This window comes from Bombus terrestris, chromosome 4 (genome assembly GCF_910591885.1).
Source record: "Bombus terrestris chromosome 4, iyBomTerr1.2, whole genome shotgun sequence".
Classification (NCBI taxonomy): domain Eukaryota; kingdom Metazoa; phylum Arthropoda; class Insecta; order Hymenoptera; family Apidae; genus Bombus; species Bombus terrestris.
This window is the reverse complement of record NC_063272.1, coordinates 17,194,945-17,220,324: the sequence shown is the minus strand read 5'-3', so window position 1 is coordinate 17,220,324 and position 25,380 is coordinate 17,194,945. Positions and strand designations below refer to the sequence as shown.

The window sequence follows — 25,380 nt, the reverse complement described above, 5'->3', positions numbered from 1 at the left end:
CGAAGTATAACACATTCACAATATGTCCTTCACGTATCGTCGTAATCGTCCACACTTCGACCCTTGTTCGTAAAGGTTTCTTCATACAGTAAGTAACTTTGCAATAGTTTATCTACGTTACTATTACTTAGCTACGTTCTATTTACGAGGATTATCTCACGTGCTAAGGGATAATTTCTTGTTTCCTCGCTAATACGAAACTACTCTCTTTCTATCTGATTTCGAAATATAAATAACATCGATGTAAGAGCCAATGGAAATTTAAGATCATTTTCCAAGAGAGCGCGACCCATTCGCAAGAGATTCCTCGGATTCCTTTCAGACTTTTGCTCTTCGGGACTAGTGTTACGCGATATAAATGCGATGCAAACAGATGTTGAGCTTGAAATTCAAGGTCAACGCCGATTTATAGACACAAGAAACCAAGCAACGTAAATAGGGATAAGCAAGACTGAGGACAATTCCATAAGAATCATTGATACCGCCAAATATGTTGACGTCAGAAATCCAGGTCAGAAATTAAGATGCACGAATTTGAAGTGATATTCAGACAGAACACAAATAGAGTTTTATAAAGAATTGCTTCTAAACGTGAAATTCTACTAAGAATATTTACTTTATTCTACTAAGAATATTTAATAACGTATGAAAAATGATGTAAATTCGAGCAGACATTGGTATGGAAGAATGGCAACCAATTGGACTCTAAGAGCTGTAGAGCTATCACTCTGATATTTACAATTCTAAAGACATCAATGTTGACAAATTGGAGGATCACGAATTCGTATAAGGAAACTAAAGTTCTTACGGAATTTGTTGATCAGGTTCTGAAGCGAAGGCACATTATGCGAGTTTGTATCAAACCTGTTTGTACTGAACACCAAGGTAACACTGGAAGTAAAAGATAAAAAGGAAAATTACCGACAACATTCGTAGATTTTCGAAGAGCATTCGACTCAATCGTGAACTCAGTATTATGGAAAAAGTTATTTGACATGGGCTTGAGTTCACGAATGATAAGGCTGATAAAAAAATAGTATGAAAAAGCAATGATGAGGGTCGAGACAGCGGGTGGAATAAGAATAAAGGAGATGCATGTCTCAGACTCGTGGAAGACTCATTGAGCACGTCTCTATATTCCTTACTCGTATATGATACTGATGACTTTTTCATAAAAAGAGGATACCAAAAAGTAATCGAACAAATGGAACTGTTGCTGTTTGAGGACAATCTTCTGCTAACAGAAAATATATGTATAAGATAAGCAATGCAAATGAAGATGTAAAGATGTATGAAAGACATACATTTGAAGATGTATGAAAAAACTGAAAACACTGAAATGTAAACATCAGTGAACTGTATGGAAAAGAAAAGAATTGGAAAGACTTTTTGCAAATTTTGATTACAAGGAACATATGTACAAGAGACAGGATGCTTAACAAATTATACTCAAGCAAATAATAATAATAAAACTATGTAATAGCTTTGGGTCTGGAATAGGATATGTATAAAAAAAACAGTTTATTGTTATATTTTAACATAATTTGTTATAAAGTATCATAGAAACAAAACATTGATTAATTGCAAACGATAAATTAATAATCGAAAGTAAGAAATTAATCAAAATATATATACAGGAGCAAAAAATATATAATAGCGCTTTATATGTATGTAAAACATGCAATATAGAGAATCAAACAAATTCTTCATTTAACCCTCCGTCCAACCTATTTTTTAACCTCCGTTATGTATATCATCTGCATACTAAGTCGTTTAAGTTCAAACAGCTTGTTTTAGTTTTTTATGTTTGAGAATCCCCGAAAATTCTTAAATACTCCTGCAGGTTTCTAAAATATCATCCGGTAATTTTAAAATAAAGATACTTCAATATTACCTGTTTTTAATTCATTGAGATTCAGTTAATTTCTATATAAGTATGCTACTTATATTAATTTTTATATTTTTACAATTCGTTGCGGCGATAATAAGTTCCTTGTCAATTTTTCTACACTTTTTACACGTTCACTTAGATATCTAACCTTTGGAACCTATTACATTTAACCATATTATTACTTTCTATCAAAAACTTGAATCGTTATTTGAGAGTACCGGTTAACGTATTGCCGCAAATGACGACTATGGTCGTCACGAGAAATTGCATTTAATGTCGCCTACAAAAGAAATGTGTGGCAAGAGGTTAAATATATCAGATGTGTACGTTATTACTATAAGATAGATGTATAGACATTCTTCTCGTAAACGGTGATAGAACAAGATGAAAGAGAAAAAATACAATAACATATATAAACATTGCAAATATAGAAAATTAATATACGTTGTTGTATCGCTTATGAAACATTGTAAAAGTTTTTCTTCTGCCATTCTTTCTTCATATTTGTCATTTAAAGAAAAATGCATACTAAAAATAACAAGAATATGCCGTATATAATATCTACTTTATATTAGTCGAATCTTATTCTACATCACCAGCATTTACTTCTGCACGCATGATTAATGCTGCAATGAGTTAAATGCATTACATTTTGCTATATATACCAAGAAATCTTTTTTTTTTTTAAAGAATATAATAACTATAAATTAGTTTCTATTAAGTTATTCTTGTCATCTCTTGTCATCTCAAATTAATAAATTGCTAGGTCAATGGTTCAGAATCAAAAATTTTTGTTTCAAGACATAAAGATTTGCTTTTGTTTTCTGTAACACTCATCTTGGACAATAATTTAAATTTTCAATTTCAATTTCTGTTTTACGTAACTTTTGATTACAATCTTCTTCTACCAATAAATTACATTGTTACAAACACTCCTCATTTTTCATTGGGCTTAAATTTTCTTGTCTTTTTTTAAACTTACCATCTTTAATTATAGAGTCTGAAAGTAAATTATTTGATAAACTAGTTGAATTCATACTTGAAACTGTAAATTTTATTATACTATTCCTTGTTTCTTCTAATTTATCTATTGTACTATTGAATTTCTCATTCAATACTTTATAATATTGTCTTAGTTTTAATTTTTGCATATCTTCTGAACAATGTACAAGTTTCATAAATTCATTATCTTCATCGGAGGAAATCGAGATATGTGATTTCTTTTTATTCTTATTCATACATTCATTACCTCTTTCAAGAACTACATCTTTATTTATATTTGAAGTTTCCGAATTATTCTCAAAAGAATTATTTATACTATGTAGCTTTGTAAATTGTCTTTTTCTTGAACCACGCTTATTCTTAAGATTGCTTTTATTGGTACTAGGCTTTAACTGATTTTTATCATTTACTCTTTTTCTTTTATTTTTAGCACACGCTTCTGTCATACCTTTTTTTTTATTACATATTTTGCTATTTAATTCTTCCCCTTTTTCATGAAATTTTTCTTTTATTTGTAACATACGATTATTACGAGTTTTTATAGAAGTAGAATGGGATTGAGAACTATTTTTTGAAAATATAGTTAAATCATCTGTAGAACAATCGCCGAGTGACATATTATCACACTTACAAAGCAAAACAGTAGTTTGGTCACTAACTGCGTCTTCAGTTACTGCAACAGCATGCAACATAGAAGTCATATGCATTAATTTATCAAGTTTTGGAAGGTTATTAAACTTATCACCATTTTGTAATTGAGCAAATTTTGAAAATGAATCACTTCTACCTAATGTACTTTTATTATTGGCACTTTTATATTTTTCAATATCAATGTTTGACAGTCTTTTTAATAAAACCACTGGATTTAAATTTCTAAAATTGTTCATAGTGTTGGTAGATTTTGTATACTTTTGAATTTCGATCTCTGATGATTTTTTTAAATGAACCTTTGAATTTAGGTTTAATGCCACATTACTTAGCCTCTTATATTTTTCAATATCGCGTTCTGACAAACGTGATAAACGAACAACTAAGTGTTTCATATTTGTCATTTTATTTAATCGTCTACGTCGTTGATTACTAAGTTCTGATAATTCAATTATACTTAAATTATTAATACTTTTTATTATCTTCTTTGATCTTTTATATTTTGCAATATCATCTTTTGATAATCGTGTTAAACAAACTACTGGATTTAAACTTTGTAATTCTTCTAATTTCTTATATCTTTTTGTATTTAGTTTTTGTAAACGGTTTACGGATTTATTAAATTCGGTTTGTTTATTTATAGATGCATTAGCTGATAGAGATCTATTTACATATTTATCAGTGCCACTTTTTACTAAATGTTGGTCTATCACTGAATTCTTTGTAATGTTGTCATTTATAGCCTTGAATTTTGGTACACTTTTCTTCCGTTTACGTTTCTTATGATTAGAAATATTAAATTGGCTAGTATTCATTAGTTTATTATATGTGGAAAAGCAACTCATTCTTCTTTTCTTACTAATTTTACATTTTTTTGATAACTTACATTCAAAATCTAATGCAGGATGTAAATTTTGTTTTGAATTAGATATTGCACTTCTGCTATTACTTTTCATACTAATAAGATCAACAGGTGAATCTCTACCAGTATATAATTTCTTCCGATGTCCTATTTTTGTAGAACTATCTTCAAACTTAAAGCTTTCTTCTGTCAAGGAAGTTTGGTTGACATGTGGTGATTTCGTATTTGATAAATTTTGTTTAATGTAAGAATTACTATTAATACTATCATGAAATGTTTGTATTAGTTTTTCATGACTATTAATTGTTCCTGACAACATATCTGTAGCAACATCTGCATATATATTTCTTTGTGTTTGTGTCGTATATTCCTCCTCATCCGTACCCTTTTGTGATAACACATGATTTGACATTTCACAAATCTTAGGAGAATACTGCTGTTCATCACTACCATTAGTCTCCAATATATTTTCATTACTCTCTCCGTTATTCTCTTCACATATTTTATTTTGTATTACATCAATATCTTGTGTCTTTTGAAAACTTCCTATTGAATTAGATTTTGCTCCCTCTACAATAGCCATTGTTTCTACTTTATTAGTTGTATTCATATTTGATAAAATATAAGCAGCAGTATCAACAGAACTACTAGAAGACTTATGATGCGATGAACTTATATATTCTTCGCTTGTCAAAGATAATTCAATATTCAATTGTTTGTCTTTCTTTACATAAAGCTCTGTATAAGGTAGATAACCTGTATTTACCCAATATTGTACCACATTTAATGGTTTACACATAGGCTGCTTTACCGTTTCTACTTCTGTTTTCTCCTCCACATAGAATTCTTTTCGACATGGTTTTAATGTAAAGATATCCAACTCAGTTTTATCAAATTCCTGAAATAAAATATATTATAATTACTACTATTATTATGAAAAGAAGAAACTATTTAGTAAATATCTCTGTGACAAAAAAAATATAAATTATACATACTCTTTCTGAATATTTAAGAAAGAATTCATTCCAAAATTTTTGTCTCTCTTCTATGACAGTGGGAGATATTTTAAAGGTTGAATAATGTTTAAAACCTGTGATTCTGAAATATACATGTAATACATACTCAATCAAAATAATTAGAAACAGTTAAATACAAAAAAGATATAAATAATATAAATAATATACTGCATACAAATGTAAAATTCCATATATTGTTTATATGTATATCCTCTTTTTATTATATTTAGTATACTACTTTATAATTATACATGTTTAGCTAATACATGTTCAATAATGCTATTAATACAAATAATAATGACAAATAATATTTATATATCATGCATTAAAATACTAAAACAAATGCAATGTTAACACTTAATTAATTAGTATGAAAAGATTTATATGCCTTAAAGATCAAATTAAAAATGTTGGACTAATATATAATTTAAGAAATGAAGTTATTATATGTCTGTTTTATATACCATACTCTTAATTATATTTAGTAACTTCACTTGTTTTTTTTAGAATTTAAGTTTTTTCTTCAAAACCATTATAGAGAGATACTTATTTGTTGCTTTTTTAATTAAAATAACATGTTAATTTTTATTACTTGTATAGCTGCTAAAGTTAATAACTAAACTTTGAGTAATATGGCAAATTTATATTTTTACGAACACAACATAAAAAGATACAATATAAAATACTAAATTATAATTGCTTAACATTTAATATATTCCATTATCGAAACCATTAAATCAAATATTATTATTAAGAATTTGCCAATACTTTTAGACACAATATTATCGTAAAACAGGCTTTTTTACTTGTATTTATAATAATGTGTTTTGTGCTTTGTTTATGTTTGTATTATTATGTATAAAAGAGTAAGATATTGCAAATACAGATCCACATAAAAGAAATGATGTAAGTTAGTTTACTACTGTATATTTTGACATATTAAAATTTTAGTATAAAACAAATTATGAACATACATATTAAAAAACTATAAAATATAACCATAGAATTGTTATATTTTGCTATTATATTGTTCTTCTTCTAATTTATACTTCTAAATTATATAGATGTTATGATAAGCACAAATAGTTTGAAATAAATTTAAATATAATAAATGAATACTTAATACTATTATACTAAATACTAATTGATGAAACAAAAATTAAAAATTATAGAGAAACTGCTTGCAAAACCTACACATTAATCTCACAATCACTTTTCATATTAATTATATCTGTCAAAATGTCAAATCATAATATTAACCTATACCAATATTTATTTTACCTTTCAACACCTTCATTATAAGATAATGAAAGCGAATCGTCACCAGAAACCTTTTTACTTATTTTACTTGCCATCGCGTATACCGGTGGGCTTTTCTTTAAATATCACGAAAATCAGTAAAAAAATATCGAACATCATGATAACCAGATGTAATAAAACCAAATTATGTATATAAATATATATAGTCACAGTATATCTAAGGGTGACATCTATTGCATTAAGGATTCGAATATGTCCTAATAAAGTCAAGATTTAATACATATCTATATATGTAAAAACATTTATACGAAAATATATACATATTCAATAACAAATATATATCAAAGTAAGTACTTACGTTATAATTTATATACTTTTTCATTGTTCATCATAAAAAACGAAATATTAAATAATCCCACAACGTGGATCATGTTTTAAAATAAGAAGAATTGGATAGTTTTAGGATATTTTCAAGTAGGAGTTAAAATAATTTATAAATTTTACTATTATGTAATGAAATTTTAATAATTGTATTAGATATTTTTGTAATTAGGTGAAACTATAATCTGGTTCATTTATATCATGATGTACATGTAACTAAATATATATATATATATTATAGATATATAGATAGATCATGTAGATCTGGACACTAGTTAGAAAAAACCATCTAAAAATTAAATTACGTCTAATCGTAAAAAATTAACATAAAAGATCAATAAAGTTCGCGTTCCTTCGAGACAGACAAAGATGAATAGATTGTATCTGTCTCTATCTGAGCATTCATAGTATATTACGCACGCGTAGAACCATACCTTCTTGTCTTCCATGTTGATTTTTCGCAACTAGTCACGATTGAATATTAGAACGATTTTCCCTAGCGAGTGTCGAAATCTGTTTATACGTACAGTATGTACAGCTACTGATACGTAAATGCCTAAATACGTAAGCATACCTAAAAAATAAAATCGAATTCGGTTGTGGGAGAGAGGTCACTTCCCTCGTTTCATGATAATGAATTTGACCATCACCTGTGCGAATTTGTTTGGCGATGTTTCTGCCGTTATAACATCGATTTGTTGGCTTTGTTGATAGAAACGATCCGAAAACACTCCATTCTTGAACAAGGTAAACGTATGTAGAGAGCATGCGAATGTTCATCTGTGCGATCCAATCAGATGTTATCTGTGCGGTCCACTCATTGGACGAAGCATGGATAGAAGTCAATATGGCGTCAAAGTAATATGTAAAATACCCTTAAAATGCTCAATTTTATATAGTCATAACTTTTGAACCAATGGATTCCGCAGATTCTACACGTCGAAAACCACAAGATTGCGAATAAAAAAATAAAAAATTTTTCTATATTTTCTATATGACAATTATTGTCATAAGACAAGTTATTGTAATTCGTACTCTATTAATTTATTATTTTATATCTTAATTTATCAAATTCATGACTAATATAAGATACAAACCATTTATTCAAATTGAAAACATATATTCTTTATTACAATACAGATTTTTTTTTACAAATACGTAAATTTAATTGTATGTTGTTACTTGATGTGATTAAAATAAATTATTTGTAATTCCGTGATAATTTCACAAATTGCATATTAATATATAGTATAACTGTATTAGTATATTAGTAGTTTACAATTTATATTATGTATACAATTTTAATAAAAATATTATAAATGATTTAATTAATAAAAACATGTTGTATATACTTCTTCCTGTATAGCTATTTTAAATAATGTTAATGAATCGATAAGAACTTTTATGAACATTTTGAATGCACATGAACATTTTGCGTTGAAAATCAGTCTAGAGGTACAAGATGGGCGCACTAGGAAATAGCGACTAGCGACAGTGACCTTTCGTGTCCTTAAAACATCAGTTTCTTGTAAGCTGTGGGCGTGTTAGTTTGGTTTTTACAGACGTCTGATCTGATTATTGGTTTCTGTCTCATTAAATTCGAGTTTGTTTCAACAGTTTTGGCAAGGTAATAGCTAAAATAAATTATGTAGTTTTATAAAGTAATACATCATAAAGTGATATAAATTTTGCTGTCACTTTGATGATTATAACCTTAAGAATTTGTATACTTTAAATAACTTTTTCTATATCATTGTAACTGTCGATAGAAGTTCCAACTTTTGCTTATTCTTTTCATTTAATAGGGTTTTACTTAATTTTCATTGTATGTATGTATTACCACATGAATCTTATTAACAAATATATATATATAACAAATATATAGCCAGAACAACGAATATCGTTTTGACCTTGAAACAATAAATTCTTTTAATTTGCTTTCTAAAAGTTCAGTACCATGTTTGAAAGTAATCTTGAATCATTTTTATACTTTATAATATTCGTATAAAATTCTTTCCTAAAATTGTTTTTTGTTTATTCTAGATACAATTAAAATTTCAGTTAATATATTTGAGATTAACTATTCTTTCTTTAGTTTAATCTATATTAGCATTTTATATAATTATTTATATATTCATAAAAGTGTAATAATAGTGTATAGAGTTTTTTTTGGAATTAACTGTATAATAACTAATAAAAATAGAAAATATACACAAATCACAAAGTGGGTGTCATAATGCTTTAATTTACATTTATGAATTTTTATATTTTTGATGATTAATATATCAGACATTTTAATTTGAATACATTTCTGATAAGTAATGTATCAAATGGTTTTAGTTTGAACACATTTTTGAAGATTTATATATCAAACATTTGTTGTTTAGTTTGTGCAAATTCATCATTCCTTGTATATGTGCAATATGACTACAAAGATATATAAACTATATTTAAATTTTATATTGTGCATAAGTACTTAGTGTTATTAAAGTGTACAAATTTTATACGGATAAATAATAATGATATAATAGATAGATAATAATGAAATTAAATATTAACCCACAATTTCTATAAAAAATATATTTTTGTTTAGATATACATATGTACTTTGATTCAATTTTGCATTTTTAAATTTTATGGTTACATAGGTAATATATAAGTCTTGTATGAATCTTAAATGAAGTATATATTAAAAAATAATATGAAAATTAAATTTATATTTCAAATAAATATTCCTTACTTTTTTCGTTGAAATAATTTTTAAGACATAGTAATTTTCATATATATAAAAAACATGTCGTCTTTTCTTTAATGTAACGTTATTATATCTGGAATATCATAAATTATAATACAAATATGAAATTAAGCTTATAAGAGATACGAAATTGGTTGTCGTATAAAATAAAAATTCAAGTTATACATAAATGATAATATGAATATATATTATTGGAATAAAAACCTAACGTCGTATCTTTGTTATGAATTATACATATTTTGGTAGAAATTGGCAAAGGTTGTTATATTTTTAATGAATTTAATAATTTTTATACTCGAGAGGAACGAAATTTTACTTATAATATTGCTAGAAAATGTGAAGTGATTAGATTACTCATCTTATACAAAAAAGTTTAGTGGGGGAACAAATAATAAAAAATATATCAGTATGATATTTCAAATGCCACTTTGTAACGAAGATGTTATATAATATAATAAAATTATATGCGTATATGTGTGTGAAATTAATTCACTTTTTTAATTGGACATTTTATTGACCTATGAATAAATTGTAACATATTAAATTCTAAAAAAAGAATATCGAACATATAATTTGAAAAATGTTTGCGGTTGAAATATCATATTATAAAAGCATTGATATTCTGGTGTTATTCGATAATCTTTTATAGTAAAGATTATCATAGAGTATGTTTCGGGATTTCTTCCGTCTAAAAAGGGAAAAATAATGCACGTATGACTTGTAAATCACCGCGTTATAGCGAAGCTTTACGTCATCAAATACGATTCCATAATAAGTTTATATCGCCAATTGCTTCAGTTGTTGAACTGAAGATTAGTTGATGAAACTTTAATGACACGGTCTTTATGAAATTGTATGTATGACACGATTTATAACACGCCACTATAGCGTGATGATTTTATCATCGCGCGTAATTAATCTCCTGTTTTGAAGTTAAATCTAATTTCATTGATAACTGTTAATCAGATATGTCCTTATGTGTTTGCTGATAATTATTGGAAAAATTATTGATCTTCAATAATTAATTATTTCAATGAATTTATAGATATATCATTTAAATACAGAAGTAAATACAATAGTTAACAGTTTCTCTGCTAATATATTTTACACAATTATTTGAATATTAAATATGAATTTTTTATATCTAAACTACGATGTTTTTTTTTAATAAATTAGTGAAAATAGAAATTAAATGCGAAAAAGTATGCGTTTTCTTAATTTTTCGTATTTCTCAGAAATTTATTAGAAATTTACCTGAATATAAATTTTTATTTTGTACGAAATAGTATAAATTTATATATTTATGCTGTATTATTGTACATTTTTGAGTATTTAAATAATAGCGATGTTCTAAATCTCTAATTGAAATATTTACTTATATTACTATAAACTTATTTCACCTGAAAGCATTTTATTAGTTTGAAGTAGATTATTAGTTTATATCTGTCTTAAGCATAAAAGTAAAGATAAAGAAGATAAATGTATACGCTCCATTGTCAGAAAGTTTGGGTACCTATACATACTTGTTTCTAACTACAGTAAAATACCAATAGTTAGTAGTTAGTAAAAACAAGGAATCTACGAAATAGTTATTAAAATCACGAAATAAGAAAGAAACCCTTTGAATATGCTAAACAATTTATAAATTGGACACTCGATATCTGTTCCTCGATGTGATCGTGACCGAAATATGTATATATGTAGGTCCTAGCGTACAGTACTCACAATAAAATATGGTACAAGTTACATTTTCATTTGGAAACACTTTTCCTTTGAACGAATACAAGATGTTGTAAAAATCAATGGAGCGTATTAGAATATAATATTGTTTGGATTACATCTAGAAACATAATATAGAAACGTAAACATAGAACACAAAGAAACGAGGTGATTATTTTGACGAACAAGATGTGTAGTAACATGAAACCTTTTTTTCTTAGTAGAGTTAACGCTACGGTACAACAAGAAGAAAGGGAAAAGTTAGTTCCAGTGTTATGCTATATTGCCAAAATTTGCTTTAGATATGTTATATAGATATGTTCGATTAATTATAAAAAATACAATAGATACGCATCACGAAAGTTCATTAAACAATTTCATTAATATAGAATGTCTCACTTAAGTCGATTCCTGTGAATATCTTTGAAACTGATCGAAAATGTTTCGGATAAAAATTGAGAAATTTTTAGAAACACATAATTTGATGTGAGTAATTTATATGTTGGTGGACATGTATAGGACATATGATGGTCAACTTATATAAAACATGTTATTTTTCAAATCATTTCATCGTAGGTAATCTTCACAAAAGTTCATCAATCGACAATGTTTATCTTATTCTGTTAAGTTTAATTTATTGCTGCATTTATTGTTTGGTTCGAACAAAGTGAGGATTTGCTTTTGTTGAAAACTAGATCGCGTTAACTTGAAAAATGTTTGTTTAATGAACATATAATATTTCATAGAAATATGACAGTAAAAATGAAACAAAAAATATATACGTGCATATACATATATTTTGTTATCAAACATATTATGTTGTTTTTATTTCTTAAGTTCGTAATTGTTAAAGAATCGTATAATTCAGTTAATTAAAGACCCCAGATATTTGCAGACGATGGCGGCGAGTGCAGACGGATAATATACATACATGTGTATTCCGTAAAAGCCAATATTTTTATTTGATTGTTCACGTTTTATTTTTATTAATTTGTATTGATTAATTCATTATTAATTTATTGCTTGATTAATTGTATATTAGTATCAATTCTTTTATTTGATATTGTAAATGAAGATATTGATAAGATATAAACGAATCATAGAAGAAATACGAACATTTCTTAACTATGATCGATAATTATTAGGTTAATGACGTTTATGTACTATGTGAACATTGCGTGAATCGCACATTGCTTCATTTGATGTGTGTTTTCTGCATTCCATACAATAGGCTGTGTAAATCTTAATACTGAAAGTTATTACTTCAATTTTTTAGGTACAATTTTGGCAACATTTGCTTAGAAGAACAACACACGCATTGTATATTTTATTTATTTGAATATAATTTCAATTTCCTGTATGATCTAATAGTAAATTAAATATACAAAGAGACTACTTAAAATTGTACGAAGAATCGGCTTGATATAAAATTTTCTTTATACATACGTATAATGCGTTTCACGTAGCTAAGGCAAGCTATCTAAATCTACGAGACATAGAAAAAGATATCGTAAGATAAATTCATAAACATTTTCTTTATCTTTACGACTTTTACTTTATCGAACTAATTTTTGATACTCTTTATACCATTAATGAAATGAAAGAACGCAGTTGACGTGGAAATTATAATTCTTTTGAATAAATGAATTAGAATGTCGTCATTTGAATTTTGCCGCACTTGCTGCATGCACTGGTACCGCCATCGTCTAAGACGTCCATTGGACGTTTTCAATTCCTCTATATACTTCCGCTTGTTCCGAAACTTCCGTTGCTTAAGCGATAAGCAGTTTATACCTTGTACATCAACGAATGCAGTCAGACGTAGGCTCGCTGTCATCGAGCCAGTATTGCAACTAATTCCTGTGTCCTCTTTATTTGCGCAGCCTACCAAAATGGTCTGGGTTACCATCTACGATAAGGTATTATTGTGGACAACTGTTTTGCAATGGTTTTACTTTATGTGTTGCCACAGTTTCTTTTTCTTTTTAACTTCGATTTTTTGTCGCACGTATATTATTATTTCGTTAGCTTAGGCCATTACACGAATTACGCTGAATGTTCGCGAATATGTGAAACTCTGTTTATATGAATGAAATGTTATGTGACTCGCTCTTATGCTTCGCAGTCGCTACAAGCTCGCAAAATTATTATGTGTTTAGAGTAAATGTTTCGTGGAATTCTTCTCTTATATGAACACGAACTTCTATTCACTGAACGAAAAATCACAGATGGTGTTCTACGAACGAATTTGTTTTCCAATAGATTCATATAAACGAAGTTTTACCGTAGTATCCGATACGATAAAAAATTGTTATCGAATTTGATCGTAGCTAAGTACATCGTTGTCAAGTGTAACAAATTATAAATAATATATTTGCATTGTGTTTCCTTTTTTGCATGCGATCCTTTCGCTTTATTTCAACTTTTAAAATTTAAAAGTCACTATAGTATTTGGCACAATCTTTGTAATTAGAATTTCTAATTTACGAAAGTTAGTACGCACGTTAATCGGCAAAAATTTTCATATTTCAAAAGTTTAAACTGCTTAGGAAGTTAAATTATGAAAAGTGCTATCGTAGATATTATTCATAGACAAAGAGTTATGCACAATTCCTGTCGAATATCACGATCGTGAAAGATAATGTAATTGTAGCAAACATTTTTGTCTTCGAATTTATCTCAATGCAATGATTAGATGATATTTTCCTTTTTATATTTTCTTCGATGTTTTTCTTCTTATTTAATTTGTTTTGCTTGTTTTATAATATCTTAGTAATAATCGAAAGAAAATAATTATCGAATAAACGTGATAAGTATCTGGAGTTACTTATCTAGAGTTAACTTAGTTCTTGCATGACTTGTATCTGACCTGTGCTATGTGTGTTTTTGCAGTATGAATTATAATGTTTGCATTTTTTCACATAGAATATTTTCTAGTGTATTCGTTAAAAATTGACTTTGAACGTTCTTCATTTTTTTAAGCATGTTAATGTATGTTTCTATAAGCTATATTACAAAACTTTAGAAGCTCATTGAATTTTGTAATAAATTCCAGCAATATGGGTAATATTGTTTTATTGTCATTAAATCAATAAATTCAAGATATGTAGAAAATTAAACATCTAAGTGTACTACTTATGTGTTTACTAATTTCTATGTTATATAACTTTCAACAACTTAATAGTATCTTTTTTCAAATCAAAATACTCTCTTTATAACCTTTTAGTTTCCTACAAATCATATTTTTGTCCTTGTCAGCAGAATACAGAAAACTACCCAAGTCTGATTTTAATTGTCTGAATAACAACAAATTTTTCTCAAGAGACGTTATCAGATGTTATTGAGTTAATCTGTTTTTGGTACTATATATACAAGATTTGTAACAGAATATATACATATACTGAATGTATATTACAAGTTTTAGCGAATATATTACAACACTTACTGCTATTGGCACATACGTTGCGTATTTAAAATTTACATAGTTGATAAGTAGCCTCTCAATAATAACTACTGACGCAGTTGTTAAATTTTTTAGTTCACGCATTTTAACGAAAATATGTAGAGAGGCAAACAAAATCGCAAGAAATGAAGCGAAAACAAATGTTATTAGTTAAACTAAAGATATCTCTGATAAAAGATATTCTGGCGAGAAATAGCTATATTTTAGTAATAGCGAATATGTTAAGTATTCTTTGCTGAATAATGCAATTATTTTAGTTTGCTTCTATGCTGATCTATATGGATGGAACATTTTAAGCGAAATTTCACCCACTTCTCAACCAGCTAGAGAGCTAAAATTTGAAACACATAACGCTGATTTTCGATGATAATATAATATCATTTAAAAAAATCGACAATTTTCTTTAGCTCACTTTTCTGTTTCTTTTTCTTCGTTTGTAAACTAATGCTCGATTTATAGCTTTGGTGTATTCGTATTCATATCGGTATCGTCACTTTAACGAAAATGGATGTAAGATCGATTTTTAGCCCTATCTACAGTACCTATACATATCTATGGATAATTATTTACAAAGAGGCACACCTTCTCGATCTTGATGAGCTTGAAATACGTTGTCAAGGTCATCATTCTGAACAACTTTTCCCTATATACGTATATATTCACAAAGAACTTCAATTAATTATTTGTATGTAACCCACCCTAAACTCAACTCATTGATGCTAATAATCTTTAATATAAAAATAAAGAAGGATAAATCAATGGGTTGTATGTAAATTGAATTAGATTAATATCCGATGAGCGCGAGAGGGCCGGTAACGCTGTCATGACTTAATTTTTATGTCATTGATTTTGTAAGTGTAATCGTAAATTCGATTACTACCACTTGGTATTATATATACAATATATCGGTAAACATACTTTCATGTATAAGTCAACAACTGAGATCGTCCATGGATTATCGCTAGGTAGGCCGTGGGATACATTTATACATATTTGAACGATGATACTTAGGTTGAGTGCTGACTCTAATTATTATTAGTGTGTACGTGACGAACAGACAGACTAGACGTACGGAACTTGTGAACAAAATTACCATAGTTGGTTATATCGTAGAATTTTTATTATTGGCATAATCGCTGGTATAATTTTGTTAATCGAATAACTGCATTAATGGTGGAAATATTTTTCGGTTACATAATATCAATTACGTGTCAATACGATACGTAGCGATAAATTTAGTAATTATAAATCGTAATATATGTATTTATTTCTCGGTAATTAGCCTTAATTTAAATAAAGACCTTAACAAGTACATAATATTAAAAGTGTGTACATTGTGATAAAAGTGTTCTTGCCTGTATATCTGAGAACTTAAGATCGAGTGATCGCGACGGTAACATGTACAAGAAAAGGTTGTTCGGAATGATGACAGCATGTTTCAAGGTAATTCAAATCGATAAGAATAAATGTCTCTAAGTAAATATTACTTATCACAGTATGTAATACAAATAAGTAAATAATCTGTGTATAGCAGTAGTATAATGTAAAGTTTGGAAAAAAGACCATGTTGGGAAAGTACTGTGTGATAATAGTCATTTATTATACTAAACTATAATAATTGAATAAATAATGCTTGAAGCTTACTGTGACTTTCATTTTTCTTGTGTACAACCTAATATTATGTCCACGAAAGACACGATTCTGTATATTCATGGTTCTAAAGACACCATAGATGTAATTGAAAATTGAATACATGTTTCAACAATAAAACTAGACAAATTTCACAATCTTTCTTCGTATCTATACAAACAAAATTATAAGATTTTGTGAAACAAATTTAAATAACTATCGGTCCCCGAAGTTTTGACATTTCAATTGGAGACACTCTATGTATCATTTCGGTCAGCGATAAATTACACGTTTCGCGGTAAACACTTCGTTTTTGCCTACTGGGTTAAACTAAAACTGAGAACGTAAACATTAGTGGTGATCGCTGCGTCAAAATGATAGCGCTGCTTCAAAGTTTTCCTTTTTCAGTTAGTGCGAAGACGTCAAACTGCTCATACGAGAAGATATTTAATACTGTGTGTTTCGATATCGAAATTTTGTGCAATTAATAACAATGGGTCGTGGTAAAAAATTGAGTGATTCTGAAGTAGCAGCAATTCATAGTTTACGCGAAGAAAACTGTTCTATTTCTAAAATTGCGAAACAATTAAATCGTAGTCGGAAAGTGGTATACAATGTTTTAAGAAATGCAAAGGAGCATGGAAATAAAAAAAGCACAGGTCGTCCAAAATTAAAAGCCAATCGTCAACAACGTGCGACTTTAACAAGTGCATCAAATTCTACTGCTATTGCAAGAGAAATTGTTGCAGAAGTTGGTGTAAACGCTAATGTGCGTAATGTACAACGTATTAGAAAAGAATGTAAATACGTAAAACGTCAAAAATTGATCACCACCACTAACGAGGCAACGTAAAGAAGCACGTTTACAATTTGCTAAAAGATATATGCTTCTGAGAGAGAAAAATGGCGAAGAGTTATTTGTAGTCAGAAAAAGTGATAGAACATAGATTTTAACTTGCCAACTAGAAGAGGTAGAGGAGTAACGGTGTGGGCTGGCGTTGGGTACTACGGAAAAACTGAAATTAAAATTACAAGTGGAAAGATGAAGAGTTCAAATTGTATTACTTTAATAGACGAACAATTGAAGAAATATATTGTAATAATTGCGAGCACAAACTTTATTTTTCAATAGAATGATACAAGTATTCACAAAGCAAAGTCAAAAGAATACTTCAGACAGGAAATTATCCAAGTTTTAGAATGAAATTGTTCGATGGTGGTCACAATAGGACTTGATTCAGATGGGCCACTTTAGAACCACAGCTGGATAGAACGGTGGTTGGACTATGTTCGGACAGAGCGACACGCCGACCACTTGCGACCACTCGCGGCTATTCGCTACTACTCGCAACTATGCAAGTACAAAACACGATAGAATAGAGACGAGTGATTCGCGTGTGTTCTGCGAATGGTCACGAGTGGTCGGTGTGTCGTTCTGTCCGAACATAGTCCAACCACCGTTCTATGGTTCAGCTGCAGTTCTAAAGTGGCCCGTCTAAATCACGATCGTATATACTCGTGGTCTGAGTTGAGCCTCTACGAAAGATTAGTACATGTCAAAGGAAGATAATTTCACGGCGTTGAGAAATTTAAAAAATGCATCGAGCGAAACTGGGTATCAAGCCGGAAGTTTGCTCAAAAATCATTTAAATATTTGCCAATGTATGACGTTTAACGACGTTTAATTGCTTATAAAAGCAAACGTTTGAGCTACGAAATAATATTTTTCTATACATATTAGGCATTTAGGCATTCGATTTTTCGTTATTTTTCAATACGTATTGTAAAATAAAATTTTCTTGTAATAAACGTATTCAAACATATCTAAATAATACGCTATTCTTATTAAATGGTATAAAAGTCAAAAAGTAATGTTGTTTCGAAAGTTAAAAATATTTATATTTACATAGCACGCTATCTTTTTGTCGCGAAGGATTATATGTATGACGTGGCACACTAATAGATGCATGTCAAGAGAACTTTACTCTTTTTTACGAGCGTACATTTTTAAAACGTTTATCTTGTAACCATGTTATTTTCAGTACCTAGTAACAACGTAGATACATGATCTTTGAATGAAGCTTTTTACTAGATCAGCATTCGCATTGTTTATTTCGATTAATCTTAGCATCTATAAAAATTAGCGTGCAATAAATATCAATGACAAATTATCCATTCAAACTAAAGGGTTTAAAAAACTATTTTCTATCATTGGCATATGTGCAATTTCAGTAAGTGTTCGTAAATATTCAGACCTGATTGAAAAATACAATACAGTTAGAAACATGATGAAATTAACTTACTGAGCTTACAACAAAATGTAATTTCCTAATAAATTGTAAGCAGTCTTGTTCTTAACACGGTCTGTATCATATGAAGGACTATGAAGGTCAAGATAATTAGCAGAAAGTTTTTCCTCAATTAAGATAAATGTAAAAGGAAGTCTGATGCTCGATGAAATTGATATTTTTCTTCGACTAAACATCCTAAGGCAATATTTTAGTATAAGTACATTTTAACACGATTTATTTAAACTTGAAGGCCACCAGAATGCTTATTTTTCCTTCTGCACTTCGTACATACTAACAAAATAAAGTAGCATTTTTTTATTACTAGTATTAGCTGTTTACCAATTAACAAATCAAAGAATTGATAACATTCCTATTTATTGGTTTAACGTGAAATTATGTTATAACTAAAGCAACAAATAATTTGAAATAATCACAAGATGAATCATTATTATCATTGTATACGTATCTATTAATTTTAGATAACCAATTCCTATGATTTTTGTATTATACGTGTATTAGCTTTAATTTGGATTCATTGCATTCTTTGAGCGATTTCTCTCGAAGAATAAAAGCATCATAAATTGGTAGAATAAATTTCCTTAGTAAATACATGTTTTTTAATGAATGAGTTTAATTTAAAATAATATGTGCTAAGCATGGGTTAGATTGTGATCATCGACAACCATCTTACCGACAATGATGAACGTTTGCCTGTCGAGTTATCTATAACTCTAAACGGTAAGCCTCAGGTAGAAGTGTTCAAAAAAGTATCAAAACGTAGTATGCTCTTCACAACTGACGAGGATATACACATTTTGATGGAAACAAAATGTTCAGAAATATTTGTTATTTTCAGTAATTAACAAATATTAGAATCTTCTAATTTATTTTATAACTTGTATCTAATATATGGTATATAAAACAAATTAATTATGATTTATATTATAATGTATTTTAAGTTAATTTTAAGCTAAATAATTATTCAAATGTATGCAAGCTTAGTTCATCTATGTACGATATACGGTTTATACCGGTTTTATAATATGTGCTCTATTTAATGTTTCGCACGCAATTGTTTCTCAAGCTATAGGCCGTTTTAAAAAATGTCCCAAATAAAACTTACCTTGTTTCGAGAAAGGGGGAGGATCTTATCATGGCCACAAATCTAGATGGATGCACTTCCATAATTTCATGGTGACCTTTGCCTTTTTTATGCAGAACTGTACGTTTTTATTTAGGTAGGCGTATAGCTCGTTTCGTGACGAATTCATCGACCCACAACGTGTTGGTATTCTAAAGTCATCCAAAATCATTTATTGTCATTTAAAATTTACTATTTTCCTATCTTCTGTATTCAAAAAAATAATTTTGGACGTCGATACAATTATTTATTCTATCCCTAAATGATAGCTCGACTCTTCTCAAAACGATAGAATTGATTCTTTCAACTTCCTCGCATTCTCTTAAAATTACAAGCGGATCGACAATTCCATTAGGCGTATAATGCACTATAGTAAAGCAGATCGTTACTGAAAGGAAGCACACGTAATACTATTTGCAATAACACTGATTCCTTCGAAGCAACTGTAACAGAAACTGAAAAGATCTGCCTAGCAGCAGATTATAGATAAGAATAAGGAGGAAAAAATTAAAATAATGATAAATCGCATCATTAGTGTGATTTCGAATCATGTTTACATCCTAATGGACGCACTACTCCGGTAAAACAAATCTTGGGGACGTCCAACGAAGGCAAATTTTAAATGGCAATAGATAACGTTGAATAACTTTGGAACACCAACATTATAGGTCGATAAATTCGCTACGAAACGGGATATACGCCTACCTAAATAAAAACATATAGTTTCGCACAAAACAACAAAGGTCACCTTGAAATTAGGGAAGTGCGTGCACCTAGAGGAGATTTGTGACCACCGTAAGATCCTCTTCTCTCCTTTTCCCCCGAAACAGACTAAGTTTTATTTGAAACTTCAAATAGAACATCCTGTATGTATATATATGTACATAAGTAGTTACCATACTTTAATTTCATGCTATACATACCTCAATAAAATGGAGGCTTGTAGTTATAATCAACCTAAATTTTATAAAGTATGTCTATTGTTTACTTTGCCATTTTAAACAGATCTTTATGTTAATAGTTAAACGAATTTCGTTGGTATTATATAATAATAATTTTGGTTGCACAGTATTATGTAAATACCACTTTAAATTTAAATTCATCGATATTATAATAATAAAATGTAGTAGTTTATAGACTCCTGTGTGAGAATTACAAGACATTCCCTTTACGTCTTAACCACGCTTTAAAAACACAATTCCATATAAACGAATTACGCCTTATGAGCACCTTTACAGCTTATATAATATTATAATAGTAATCGCATTTACTTGCACATATTAGATTTTATTTGCTAATTAAGAAACAAGTATGCAGTGCTTTTTAGACAGTTTTTTGCGTAGTAACTAGTTTTATAGTTAAATGTTACGCAGAGTCTAGCGATGCTTTAAACTATTAAATGTTTGAATTGTTTTTAATAATCTTGAAATATTTCCCATGAAAACAGAATTAAATTTAATCGTTATGTATCTTCACAGATGGCTGGAAAGCCGAACACGCAAGTTTTGTATGCTCAGAGCCATTTAGATCATATGTGTGCCTTGGACATCGACAGCCATGCATCGTTCGTCCGTCTTTCGGGAATTATTTGCACGATCGGACCGGCTTCAAGATCCGTCGAAACTCTCGAAAAAATGATTGAAACGGGCATGAACATCGCTCGATTAAATTTTTCTCATGGCTCTCATGAATACCACGCTGAGACTATTAGCAACGTACGAAAAGCGCAGAAGAACTTATCCAGCCGATCAGGCATTAACGTTCCTGTAGCGATTGCTCTCGATACAAAAGGTCCTGAAATCCGTACTGGACTTTTGGAAGGCGTACGTAACTCATTTATTTATTCGTATATTTGATCATAATACAGTAATTCAAAGTATTTCAAGTTCTTTCAAGATCTTTCCGAGCACTACCACACAATCACACATAAATTATGAAAATAAAAATTTTAAATATTCAAAAATATTCTTACTATTTACGATATCCTCGTCGAGAAATTTTTTAATGAAAATATGCAGTGTGATAGGATTTTTCACGCATCCTATATCGTGTAAGACATAAAATTAACATATAATACCTAATTGTTTATTGCTTTCTCAGGGTGGATCTGCTGAAGTCGAATTACTTAAGGACCAAACGTTTAAATTATCTACCGATAAGGCATACATGGAAAAAGGCAATGCAAATCTTGTTTACGTAGATTACGAGAATATTTCTAAAGTACTGAAAGTTGGAAGTCGCGTTTACGTTGACGATGGTTTGATTTCCCTCATAGTTACTGCAGTCAGTACGTATCGTTTCTCTACGTATATTCTTCTCTCCTCTTCTATGTTTAAAAAATATACAATTTTAGTGGTTTTTTATTAAAGTGTATTGAATATTTTAGATCCTGATGTGGTTGTAACTACTGTTGAAAATGGTGGAATGTTAGGTTCTCGCAAAGGTGTCAATCTACCTGGATCACCAGTAGATTTACCAGCTGTTTCTGAAAAAGATAAATCTGATTTGCAATTTGGCGTTGAACAAGACGTTGATATGATCTTTGCGTCATTTATAAGAGATGCTAAAGCTTTGGCGGAAATTCGCGCAATTCTTGGTGAAAAGGGAAAGAACATTAAAATAATATCCAAAATTGAAAATCAGCAAGGAATGACAAATCTTGATGAAATTATCGACGCTTCTGATGGTATTATGGTAGCACGTGGTGATCTTGGTATTGAAATACCACCAGAAAAAGTATTCTTAGCACAGAAATGTATGATCAGTAGATGTAATAAAGTAGGGAAGCCAGTAATTTGTGCTACGCAAATGCTTGAGTCTATGGTGAAGAAACCACGTGCAACTAGAGCTGAGACATCGGATGTAGCTAATGCTATACTTGATGGTGCAGATTGTGTCATGTTATCAGGTATAAATTATTTAATTACGATATTATTAATTCATAATAAGCGATTATCATCTATATATAATTTCTTAATTAATCTGTTAAATTTTTATATATTAGTATTTACATAAATATGTAATTATTTATTGTTTCAATAGGTGAAACTGCCAAAGGAGATTACCCACTGGAGTGTGTGCGCACAATGGCTAACATCTGTAAAGAAGCGGAGGCTGTAATTTGGCAGACACAAATTTTCCAAGATCTTTCTCGCAAAGCATTACCACCAATTGATGCTACTCATGCTATCGGAATCGCTGCTGTAGAAGTATCCGTAAAATGTGCAGCTAGTGCTATTATAGTAATCACAACTACCGGCCGTTCAGCGCACATAGTTGCAAAGTACAGACCACGTTGTCCAATTATAGCAGTAACTAGATTCCATCAAGTTGCACGACAAGCACATCTTTATCGTGGCATTTTGCCCCTTTATTATGAAGGTACTAACCAGAAAATAGTATATTACAGGCTTTGAGATTGAATTAAGATTGCTAACTAGATATATTTTACATAAATAAATTGTTAGGAAAAGGAATTAATGAAGAAGTGATGAATATATTGAATTCCTATGGTTAACATTATTATTAAACTTGAACTCTTTTATTCAAAAGAAATATACTAAATAATCCAACTAAATGACGTTTACTAAGTAATGTAGAATAAAACTTTTCTAATAAGAGTACAAATATAATTTAAATATGAAAACTTTGTATATAATTATGTTATAATAATTATTTCACTTTTTTTGTTTCATATGTGTAGAAGCGCCATTAGCTGATTGGGTGAAAGACGTTGATGTACGCGTCCAGTGTGGTTTGAAATTCGGCAAAAGCCGTGGTTTCATTAAATCTGGAGATTCAGTTGTAATAGTCACTGGATTAAAACAAGGCCCAGGATTTACGAATACACTTCGTATTGTGTACGTAGATATAGAAGTTCCTCGAGATGATGATGCATGTACTATACGTAGTGATACAGATAGTTATGAATCTATTATGTAATTTCTGCATTTATTGTATGCATTCTATTGATATCAATTGCTAATTTATTTCGCTTGCACTTTGCAAAAATACAAATTTATTACATTATATGTGCCCATTTTAACAAAGTTTGTTAAACAGAAGAAAATAGTTGGTCTAATTAACATTTGTGTATTTGGCTTTGTTGATAAAGTTTTGTGTATTAATATTTTGTTGTGTATTAATATTATGTTGTGTATTAATAATATATTTCAATATTTTCACGAAAATGAAAAATATTTTTCAGAAAACATGCAGTGAATTTTCAGTTTGTATAAAAATATATCATTCTGCTTAATGAAATAGAAAATAGTTAAAAAATAATATTATCTACTTTTAAATTATAAATTGCATTAAAAAGATTTGTTTCAGTGTGCATTAATGTTTTCTATTTTATTATCGTAATTTAAATTTATGAAAATTTTTCATCGGAAAAAAATTATTATCTGTTTTAATTATCAATAAAGTAAAATTTGAAAAAATCGGATCAAATTGATATATTTTTTGATGTACTTTATTTTAGTGAGGGCTAATATATCAAAACATATCTTATATTTGTCCTAGTAACGATCGTATTCTTTTTAGTTCTTAGCAGTTTCCAACGAAAATTTGGAATCATCAATAGATATTTTATTAAAAAAGTGTGATTTAGTTCCCATTAATTTTTTATACTAATAATTTTATTGAATATATAGATTCACAAATAACAATTAAAAAATTGTTTGAAATATATTATAGCAAACTGTACATACTGAAAAGTACTAGAATGTAAATGTTGTTTTTGTCTTATCTTTTGTGTCATTAACTGTTGTATTTTTACGTTTAACGAATTAACATTCATATTTTTTATTTTTTATTCTTAAAAACTCATGATATAATTTTGATATTTATTTTTCTTTTTTTAGGACGGTTGAATAAATGTACACTGGCTGTATTGTAAAGAGCAGGAGATACTAAATAGCTTTAGATTTTGGAAATTTAATATGTAACTTACACTGTATGATGATGTATGATAAAGTTAGTAAAATCACTGAAAGGATAACAATCTAAAGATGCCAGTAGCTGCAGTATTAATATCATTACAATGTACCTCCATAAATACAGCACACCAAAATGTATATATATTCATATGTATTTACATATATATATATACATGTATGTATATCAAATTTTACGTATATATATGTAAATGTACATATGCATATACACAATCCCGTTGTTCAATAATAAAGTACAATAATTATTTGAAATAGTAAATTATTGAAACTTGAATTATTGTTCGCCAATTGAAACGCTATGGTTGATTCTTTATCTTCTGTAGGAAACATAAATAAAGAAATTTATTTTACTTTCGTGCGTTTT

At 28.7% G+C, this 25,380-nt stretch overlaps 2 protein-coding genes and 1 long non-coding RNA gene across 11 annotated transcripts; 2 read left to right on the top strand and 1 right to left on the bottom strand.

The window, feature by feature from the left end:
• Positions 1–1,497: 1,497 nt before the first annotated feature.
• LOC100647806 lies at positions 1,498–20,753 on the bottom strand. 7 transcript variants are annotated; one of them, XM_012321334.2, is made up of 4 exons: positions 7,711–7,819; positions 7,495–7,634; positions 5,399–5,501; positions 1,498–5,301 (listed from the first exon to the last, which is right to left on the bottom strand). In XM_012321334.2, the coding sequence occupies exon 4, from the start codon at positions 5,200–5,202 to the stop codon at positions 2,815–2,817; it is 2,388 nt and encodes a 795-aa protein (XP_012176724.2). In that variant the 5' UTR covers positions 5,203–5,301; positions 5,399–5,501; positions 7,495–7,634; positions 7,711–7,819; the 3' UTR covers positions 1,498–2,814. The 7 variants fall into 7 exon arrangements, with proteins under 7 accessions (XP_012176724.2, XP_048260998.1, XP_012176723.2 ...); XM_048405041.1 differs by lacking the exons at positions 7,495–7,634; positions 7,711–7,819 and adding an exon at positions 20,041–20,753; XM_012321333.3 differs by lacking the exon at positions 7,495–7,634 and having other exon boundaries at positions 7,635–7,840.
• LOC125384908 lies at positions 6,889–8,041 on the top strand. Its single transcript, XR_007223763.1, has 2 exons — positions 6,889–7,025; positions 7,775–8,041. It is a non-coding gene; the product is annotated as an uncharacterized LOC125384908 (long non-coding RNA).
• LOC105667204 (pyruvate kinase) lies at positions 8,531–25,366 on the top strand. 3 transcript variants are annotated; one of them, XM_012321330.2, is made up of 8 exons: positions 8,533–8,687; positions 13,418–13,453; positions 21,537–21,881; positions 22,159–22,345; positions 22,445–22,966; positions 23,101–23,439; positions 23,762–23,918; positions 24,924–25,366. In XM_012321330.2, the coding sequence occupies exons 2-8, from the start codon at positions 13,427–13,429 to the stop codon at positions 24,934–24,936; spliced, it is 1,590 nt and encodes a 529-aa protein (XP_012176720.1). In that variant the 5' UTR covers positions 8,533–8,687; positions 13,418–13,426; the 3' UTR covers positions 24,937–25,366. The 3 variants fall into 3 exon arrangements, with proteins under 3 accessions (XP_012176722.1, XP_012176720.1, XP_012176719.1); XM_012321332.2 differs by lacking the exon at positions 13,418–13,453 and having other exon boundaries at positions 8,531–8,687; XM_012321329.3 differs by lacking the exons at positions 8,533–8,687; positions 13,418–13,453 and adding an exon at positions 16,108–16,440.
• The last annotated feature ends 14 nt before the right edge of the window (positions 25,367–25,380 follow it).